Consider the following 10,000-nt stretch of genomic DNA (forward strand, 5'->3'; position numbering starts at 1 on the left):
GTTTGGGATAGATGTTCATGAACAGAGAGAGAGAGAGAGAGAGAGAGAGAGAGAGAGAGAGAGAGAGAGAGAGAGAGAGAGAGAGAGAGAGAGCAAAATATGAAATTGTTAGTATGAACTCATTTTCGGCAACTGAGGTTCAACATACTTGTGTTTTAATGCTGACAAAGCTATCTTTAAAGACAGATGACATTAATATTCTGCAACCAGGGAAGTTAAGCTATACTCTAGGAAAATAAGTTGACCTGTTTTGTAGCCAAAACTTTTACACTTCGGTCTATTATTCAATGCAGGTTCTCCATACCTCTTTCCTGCAATTATCAGTTCAGCCACTAAGCTAAAAGAGAACCCTTTACTCTCGGATGGCTTTCTAACTCATTTACTGTGAAAGTCAACCATTTTGTGATTTCTTGGTTCAGCGAAAGCTTGAAATACAATCCTTCCAAGCTTTGGAATTTATGTTTATTTCTGCCTACAACTTTTTACAATGGCCTATCTTTCAATTTCAATTCAGGTTCAATCTTACAACACATTAACGCTCGCCCCCCACCCCCACATTATGTGGGTTGTAAGTTACCCACCCTTTGAAAAAAACAGAAGTTCAAAGTAAACTAACTCACTCTCTCACACACACACACACACACACACACACACACACACACACACACACTTACAATTTTGCCCACAATACAAAACTCTGATGCGACAAAAGAAATTTTACATTCGCAAAGGAACTGAAAAGGCAAGTGTCCTGTTACTATTTTTTGAACAAGAATAGTATTTATGTCTAACTTAAAAATAATATCTAACCTATTTCAACGGTAAAAAATCAAAATATGATTTCCTATGAACAAAACAAAATAAGACTAGTGGAATGAGTATAAAAAGCACCAGTGCGTTCATCATATACCAGCTTCTTGAAAAATTAATGTGTATAAACCTTGACGTGCATCTATCTGTATGCACTATCTGTCAGTTTGATGGCATAAGAAATTAAGCAAAGCACTTAAAAAGGAAGAATTTTACAATTTTAGACCTAAAACTAACAAATTTTTTTTACACAATTCATGCACAATTAAGACAGACTAACGTTCTTACCTTCTCAATTTATAAGGCGAGGGTTCAAAGCCATATAGAATCCTTTCGACGCTGGTGGGTCGTTCAATGACCGTACAATCAATACATCCAATTTCTTCGATATTTTGACGTAATTCGTTCTCCTCCCCCTCCTCCTCCCCCTCTTCCTCACTCTCACTACAACTACCACTACCACTACCACTATCAATCTTCTCTTTGCTCTTGGCTCCTTCACAAACACTGCTAGCGCTCTTCTCATTAATTTTACCACATTCAAGAACACTTTCGATATCACTTGTACTAAAGGGTGCTTTTTCCGTCGTCTGTCCCCATGCATCCGCTAATGCTACGGCAGCACTAGATGAATTGTTGTTACTTCTGCTTCCTAAATCAACCTCAAGAGGTTTCTCGATTTTCTCTTCTTCGACGAGCTGGTCCTCTTTGAGCTGGAAAAGCTCACTTGCAGCCGATTCAAACGAATCGCTGCTACGGCAAGCACTGTAGTAGCTGGAAGGTCTGCTGTTACTGGCACTCGTCTCTCGGGGCTCAGAAGGAACTTCTACGACACTCGTAACTATATTCATTGATGATTTACTCGCGGTTTTGTTGCCTTTGCCACTCTCCTTCCTCAGAAAGGAAGGAAGCTCGGAATCTTGAAAGCGAAACTTTTTTATATCATCGACGTTGTCAATACTGACCGACTTGAGCTGGTGCCTTAGAGAAGGTATTTTATTATAATTCTGATGATGTTGATGTTGTTGATGATGATGATGATGATGATGATGATGAGCACGAGCAGATTTTTTAGGTTGTTTTTTGTGGTCTTTAGTGATCTCCACAGATTTATTTTCGCTGAGTAGGGAATAAAAGTCCTCCTTCAGGGATAAAATCTCATCCCGTAAATTGCTGATGTCTTCGCAAGAAGAGACGAAGCACCGTTCTTCTGAATCCTCCTTAAGGTGTCCTTGCTTTCCTTTGCGGGTCAGAATTTCTGCTTTGATTGCACTGATCTCGTTCTTCAGACTCGTGATATCAAATGTAGGAATACTGGGCAAGCTTGGCGACGTTGCCAGGGCATTCTCTGAGGGCCAACCCTCATTCTCATTTGCACACTCTTTAAGATAAGGGTCATCGCCACAGTTGAAAAAGAAACCTAACGGCGGTGGCGGAAGAGTGGGCGTGGGCGGCGGAGGCGGGAGGAGGTTGGGAGTGGGAGGTGGTGTCAATCCAAAACAATCACTGTTTATGCACGGAGTCAAGTCATGGTGCTGAGTACTCATGCTTGAAAGGTCTACTTCTCTGGGTCCTGTTCTCACTTTCTGCCCATCAGCTTTCATCGTCAATATCCCTTCAGTGCCTTGACTCTTACTGGCAGGAATGCCAACACCACCCAAGCCATAAGAAGTCGATTCTGTAGCACCAGCGGTTGAAGAGGTTTGTTTCGAGAGTGGTGGGGAATAGACATTTGAGTGTGAACACTTGATCTCCTGCTCCTGCTCCTGCTCCTCCTCTTCTTCCAGTTCCTTTCCAAATGACCTCTTGCACCCAACTACAACATCTGGGGTCACTTGGACCTTATATGGAACCCCCCGAGGCAAAAATTGATATTCGAAAACATCACATTCTTCATGAAACACTTCTTCATCAAACTCAAATTTCCTCTTATTCTCAGAGTTGCTTTTTATGACACTTTCCGCGTTCATATCAAGTAGAAACAAATTATTTTGCTTTTGATCACCCAAGTCATTGCATACGGCAAAGCCTTTCACAGAATTAAAGTCATCATCGACTGAGTCTTTGCGAGCGTTGTTTTCCTTCGATTCTTGAGACGGCTGTGAAAAAGATAGCGAAGAAATTGAATAAGATGGATTATCCCCCTCACTGAATGAGCACCGAGGCGAGTCGATGATGACTTTGTTCACCTGTTCGTTTTGCAACTGGATTTCTGGTTCAGGTAACGAGTTCACTTTCTCAACCATTTTTCGGTCGAGAGGTTCGACGACTTCATCGGTTCCTGGTGCTTTACTTTTCTTCGAAAAAGCTTCGTTTGGCGACGAAAGACAGCCACCAACAAGCTCCAACATCATACTGTTCCTCACCGAGGAACCATTACTCTTACATAACTGCTGATCATTCGTGACGTCCTCCACTTCGGTGTCAGTGTCTGAGGCGTCTTGTTGATCAAGGTGGGCTAATGAAGCTTCTATGTCGTCCTCGAGGGATTGATCGTAATCCAGTCGTCGTTGATGGGTAGCATCACCGACAACTGAAGATGACGCCGCTGACATCGCACTACAGACATCAGGAAGAGCGCTCGGCGATGTCGAACCGACACTCGACTCGCACTCTGCACCGGAGACAAGAGATGCATCGAGGGATCCCGTAGACACTAAGGAGGAAACACTAGTGACGGAAGATAGACTGTCACGGCGGTCTCCAGCAAGGGCATGAGTCGTTTCCTTAGCTTCTTGAATGGCACGCATCATATCTTCCTGTGCTGAAGTAAATCCTCTCACGGCTTCCAAAACAGCTTTGTTCGGGCTACAGTTTTCGAGACTACGATAATGATCATGCTTAGGACTTCCAGTCACTTCCTCAGTCGATCCCACCTCCTTCTTTTCGCCCGCTCCTCCCCCTTCGGGGTCATCGTCGAGCAACGGACTTGGAACAGATTGCTCGTGATGATTTCCACTGCTTCTCGATTGACCTGCGGTTGCCAGTGATGTTGGGTCAGTCTCGCGTTTGGGATGAATCATGGAGGTCCGTGACACTCTCCGCGCCACACCCGACCCTTGACGACCATGTACACTTTCACCTCCACCGCTCTGAAGGGGACGGGGCGAGCACCACGTCGAGATGCGTTGCAAAGATGAACAAGGTTCAAGTGGAAGTGTGGCTCGCGCTGGAGGGGGAGGGAAGTTATTCGAGTTGTTAAGTGGCGGGGGAGGTGGAGGGGGAGGAGGTAGTAAAAGTGGCGTGACAGGGGTGCCGCAGGGGAGGGTGGGAGAACCGTTCGCGTCTCGAGTGTCGACCACACTCAAAGACTCACCAGAATCTGAGTCATGTGTCTTGTTGTCATGGTGGGTGGAACATTCGAAGACTGCCCTACCATCTTTCTTCTCCTCCTTCTCCTCCTCCTCCTCCTCTTCCTCCTCCACCAACTCCACCTCCACCTCCACTTCCACTTCATTCACTTCCTGTTGCTCCTCTTTTTCTCTCCCACCCACAATTCCGCCACCTACACTCCTCCAAAGGGCACTCAGTATGCCACTCAACAGGGCAAAGCTCACACTGACAGTCATTAACCAGAGGGATCTCAAACATTTACGCAAGCACTCCTGCAGCCACCCTGCCTCAGGCGGTGGTTCCGTGAAGGAATTGGCCTGCTGCTGTTGCTGCTGCTGCTGCTGTTGCTGTTGTTGCATAGGACGTCGTTTGCGTTCCTTGCGAGTACGACGACGACGTAACTCTGTTCGTTCTCTCTTGCTCCGCTGCGCACTGTCACTGCTCTCTCGTACTAAGTCTCGGGCATGGTGGCCAGGACGAAGGCCAGGCTCTGGGGCCAGCACCACACTCGGGGACCACCAAGGAACCAACTCACCCCTCGCACCACCACCACCACCACCATCTTGATGCCCCCCCATCATCGCAATGAATACGTTTAACAATTAAATGGGCACTACATCACCGACTTGTCCAGCCATCACAAAACAAAGTATAAACACCAAATCGCGCAATCAGAATTTTTCACGAAACATTTTCCTCCCGTTCTCAATTTCGTTCACTAAAGCACTCAAACTTTCTTTCAAGGTCTTTCAACATAAGGCTCGGAAATATGACGACGACGAACCATTTTATTTTACATCAAAATTCAACACCCGGATATCAATTCCCGCGCCGGTACGACAAGGAATGAGACCTCCTTTACAAATGTTACTGCCGTCGGAGAGAGAGAGAGAGAGAGAGAGGGGGGGGGGCGGTGGCGGTGGTGGAGGAGGTTAAAGGCAGTCAGTAGCCGTGACCATATTCCCAAAGCATCACTCGAGAGTGATGTTGGAAGACACCTCCGCAATTCCTCTGTCGCTGTCGATCCCACTTTCAGCAGGTTAGCAAACGAACGACCGTTTCAACTGGGTGCTCCTCCTTCAGCTACTTCTGACGGTGCCGATGGGGCGGCCACAGTATCCCCAACATCACAACCCAGCGAGGCTGACGCAACTAACTCCGTTAGCCTCTGTTTTCTGATGCTGATGCTCTTCCCCCTTCTTCCCCACTCGTGTCTCCTTCCCCATCTCATCCCTACCTATCAACCCGATAGTCCCATCCGCTCCCCAAAGCTACATCACCTGCTGCTGCTGCTGCTGCCGTTGGCAGTGTTGGTGGATTAGGGCACAACCGGTGTTCTTGCTCATGTTGCCTCTCTAATTGCCAAATACTGAAGACGACATTCATGCACACACATTTTACACACACACACACACACACATACATACATACATATACATATATATAGTGTGTGAAAAAGAGAGAACACAAATCGAATAATGACAGTATACCTGAAATGTGCGTTCCATCTTCAATCAGGAGAAAATAAGAGTTGTGAGAAAGACCCTGAAAATGAAAAGCAAAAGGTGCTATATTAAGCAAGGAAAAGCCTGAGGTGTTATTTGGGAGCGAATCGAGTCTAAGGGAATTCTTAGTGGTGAAGAAGAAAAGGGAAGGGGGTCATCAGTGTGTGCCAAAGTAGTTGTAGGGAGGAGAGTTGCCAAGTGCCACACATGCATCGCGATCATACATACAGACTTCTGTTAAACAACACAGGTGACAGATTACACTATTCATTCGTTCCAATACTGCTCGACGTTGCCAAACCTGTTAACAATATATATATATATATATATATATATATATATATATATATATATATATATATATATATATATATATATATATATATATATATATATATATATATATACCCTTGGACATAAAAAGCCTCTGTGAAATTTCGTCACTTGTGTTTTTCCTGTGCTTTGAATTCCCAAATTCTCGACTATCTCTAGCCTCCTTTCTCATGGCTGTCATCTAAGTAGGCCTGGGTCTTCCAACTATTAACTATTCAGGTGCCCACAGAAACCCAACTGGCACTCAGGTAAAAATCACGACACAAAAACACACACTATATTATATAATACATATATATATATATATATATATATATATATATATATATATATATATATATATATATATATATATATATATATATATATATATATATATATATATATACATTCAGCCAAGGCCCACAGGAAAAATAAATATAAAAGGAGTATCATGCGCTTTCACCGTTATTTCAACACATTTTCGAGGTACACACACACACACAATATATATATATATATATATATATATATATATATATATATATATATATATATATATATATATATATATATATATATATATATATATATATGACCTTGCAGTTATGAAGCCAGGTAAATTTTAATCCATCAATAAAATATAATACACACACACACACACACACACACATATATATATATATATATATATATATATATATATATATATATATATATATATATATATATATATATATATATATATATACCGCGTTGGAGCGCGATGATGATATCTTGCATAAAGATAGTTGGAAGAGATTAGCCAACGACAGAGGTACAGAATATAAATGACAGCGGAAGTCTGTCATACTGATGTTCTTGTGGGTGAGGATGACTGAACTCCCTCGCTTGGTCAGGATGTGCATCATTACCCTCTCTCTCTCTCTCTCTCTCTCTCTCTCTCTCTCTCTCTCTCTCTCTCTCTCTCTCTCTCTCTCTCTCTCTCCTCAGAACTCTTCGATCTTCCATACACTATGTGGTATTAAATCAATGGAACCCTGATAAATCTAACAAAGAACTGACTTTCCATCGGAAGACAGCTTATGATAGGAAAAGCATAATTTGCTTTAATTATGTAGTTAGTCTTGATATTCTCTTCTAAAGATCTTGTTGATCCGTAATGGCGAAAACTGCTCTTCTTCCACTTGTAATTTCAAGGAAAACTAAATAATTAAAACAAATGACTCTTTTCTTATTTAAGGCTGTCTTCGAATGAAAGGCCTCCAACACTCACGTATCTCAACAAGGACACTCGGCTAAAGTTAAGATTTGACCGTGCAAAGCGGTAACTGACTGACACAGACTGCTGCACACTCCGAAACTATCTGCTAACTCCCACTTTTTCTTGATGAATCGCGGATGCATCCCATTTTGCGGTCAAACCAAATGTCTCAAAATATTCCACTCCATCTTTTCACTTACGCTGAACTATTTACAAATCACTTCATCCTTTCATCTGGCCCAATTTATACGACATTTCAAAAGCCTCGACCTTTATTCTTTCACTGGCATGCAACATCCACACTTCACTTCACTTCACTTCCAAACAGGGTGTTAGCTCAATAATCCCTTCGCACATTCCACAAGCAATTAAAGTCTGCCCAAACTTCTGCGCAAACCCTGCTTCCTTTCTTCCTTCCCTTATCACAAAACTCGCCTCTTCGCTCATCCTATCTCTTACATCATATTTACTCCTGAATACTAAAGAAAGCGAATCATCCACTTCCATTCCTTGAAATTTCCATATAACCTCAGTACTTTCCTCTTGTTCATGTTTATGCTAAACTTTAACCTGTTGCAAACGCTTTCAAGCACTTCTAGTAGAGTCTTCAGTTCCTCTTCACTATCCTCAATCAGAAATGTATCTTCACTATCCTCAATCACAAATGTAACATCTGCACAAGTCAGCCATTCCACACTCCTTACGCAATTCATTTTTCATCCCTCTACTCTGCGCCTACTTCTACTATCCTTCCCCTGACATCACTGCAACAACATCAGTCAAGATACTGAACAACCATGTAGGCATAACACAACTTTGTCTCAGACCCACTTATACTAATTTATAAACTAATTAATTTGGCATCAAGAATATACATTATTTTGTTGGAAAAGAAGGGATATCACCCGGTACTGCTGCAGGACCTGCCACGTAAGAGGGAACTCCAAAAACTGGCCAAGGTGCCCCAGCAAGCTAGCCGCAGCAGATACCACTGCCACAATAATTCCAAGAGGCTCTGCCCTCCACCCAAAACAGGAATCTCTGCCCCCTACTACTTTGGGCACACCGACGGGTTTTGCACCTCCGGGTCCCTCGTCAGCCATGCCTGACTCCAATCCTTTGCCAGTGCCACTCGAGAGAACTGGGCACTGCCAAGTTCCGTCTATCTCGGACGGAACCCCTATACTAACCTTAATCCCCGTGCCTGGCCCCGAGTCAGGGTCAGTGTCGGATCCAAACCATAACCTGGATCCCTCTACAGGGAGATCTGCCAAACCTCACCGAATTAGTTATTGCCCATTGTGAGTCTCCGACCCCTGATGTTTCTTCTTCCCAATCTCCTTCCGCTGCCGAGGATGACCCTCTGGCGAACCTGGATGTTACACCTTCTCTGGTCGACCAGGAACTGTCCGGCCGGGGCGCAGATGCTGGCTCTACCCTTACGACAGTTGTTGCAGCAGCCGAAGTAGGGAACCAGCCCGTAGCTACTAGGGCTACTCCTGATCCTGCTCCTGATGGCACTTCTGGCCTTTCCCAAGAGTTGGTACCCTTGTCACCTAGGAATAGCGTAGCAGACCTTGGAGGCCCTCGAAGAAGAAGGAGGGGCGGAAGAGATCCAATTAATGAATCAGAGCCACCAGCTCTCCTTGGCCACTAGTGTCCCACTGGCACAGTGCCCCTTCCTGCGTGATCTCTGTTATAGAGGGATGAATGAATTTTTATTTAGCATTTCCCAACGTTTTGTGTGAGAGAGAGAGAGAGAGAGAGAGAGAGAGAGAGAGAGAGAGAGAGAGAGAGAGAGAGAGAGAGAGAGTAATTGTCGTTAGTGAGTGTTTCCGTTGTTGGAGGAGGGATGAGGATCGTTAGTTGGAGTTTGTTTACGGCGCTGTCTGTCTGTCTGTCGGTAGTTCAGTATTGAGTTGAAGTTCAATCGTGGAAGTGGTCAGTTTAGTTCATCTGAGTTTTTGGATACCGGTTATTGTATGTTTCGTGAGTCGTGTGTTTTTTCTGTCACATGCCGTTGTTGTCGGTGCATGTGTCTCTTCCTTTTCTGTTGAGAGTCTGCTTTCAGTGTTGTTTGTGTGGTTTTGTGTGCTGTGTTGGCGACCGTGGACCCTTAATCCATCTCCAAGCAACCAAGGATCAGGGTGAGTGTTGTGTGTGTTCTATGTATCTGTGTTGTGTGTTGTTTTTGTGGTTTTGAATTCTGCCACACTGTCCAAGTAGACTAACCCCTAACACCCTAGGCAATTTCTAATACTAACCTTGTGACTAGCATCATCTAACTATCCAATACTCAAGCTGGTACACCCCCTGGTCACTTACTAAAATAAACCCTTCAGGTTACTCATGTTCACAGTTATTGTGTGTATTATTCATAAAGCATTGCGTAATCTGTAATTAATTGCATTTAGTTAGGTCCGTGTCATTAGTTAGTGCCAGAGCCGTAGGATAGTAGGCTATGTCAGAGCTTTACCATGTGCCCATTGCCTAGGAGTAGAGTTCCCCTATCGTCAGAGACAACCAGTAGAAATTGTATATACCGTTGTGTAGGTTAGGCTCTGCTGTAGTGTAGGTTAGGCTCTGCTGTAGTAAGTAAACTAGCAACACAAGTACCCATCTTAGCAGTTAAGTACGTCCATTTAGCTACTGCAGTGAAAAAGCACCATTCACGTAGGGACGCTAGCTGTTTAGTCAGGACGAATATCCTACTTAACCAGGGCCTTCATGCCCGAAAGGGTGTGAATGCCCTTTCAAAGTGGGGACCTTTCAAGTA

The 10,000-nt window shown here is 43.8% G+C and overlaps 1 protein-coding gene and 1 long non-coding RNA gene across 3 annotated transcripts in view; one reads left to right on the forward strand and one right to left on the reverse strand.

Moving 5' to 3' along the window:
• The window catches only part of LOC136843252 (uncharacterized), a 242,945-nt gene extending 237,626 nt beyond the window's left edge, over positions 1-5,319 (reverse strand). The window contains exon 1 of one of the 2 annotated variants that reach the window (XM_067111373.1): positions 1,099-5,319. In XM_067111373.1, coding sequence (XP_066967474.1) covers positions 1,099-4,724 — 3,626 coding nt within the window. In that variant the 5' untranslated portion in view covers positions 4,725-5,319. The remainder of the gene's footprint in view (positions 1-1,098) is intronic. The other variant, XM_067111372.1, reaches the window with a different exon arrangement.
• LOC136843253 (uncharacterized) overlaps positions 5,097-10,000 on the forward strand; it is a 6,007-nt gene continuing 1,103 nt past the window's right edge. The window contains exon 1 of the long non-coding RNA XR_010854497.1: positions 5,097-5,182. This is a non-coding gene — a long non-coding RNA (uncharacterized lncRNA). The remainder of the gene's footprint in view (positions 5,183-10,000) is intronic.

This window comes from Macrobrachium rosenbergii, chromosome 11, assembly GCF_040412425.1.
Source record: "Macrobrachium rosenbergii isolate ZJJX-2024 chromosome 11, ASM4041242v1, whole genome shotgun sequence".
In the NCBI taxonomy this organism is placed as follows: Eukaryota; Metazoa; Arthropoda; class Malacostraca; order Decapoda; family Palaemonidae; genus Macrobrachium; species Macrobrachium rosenbergii.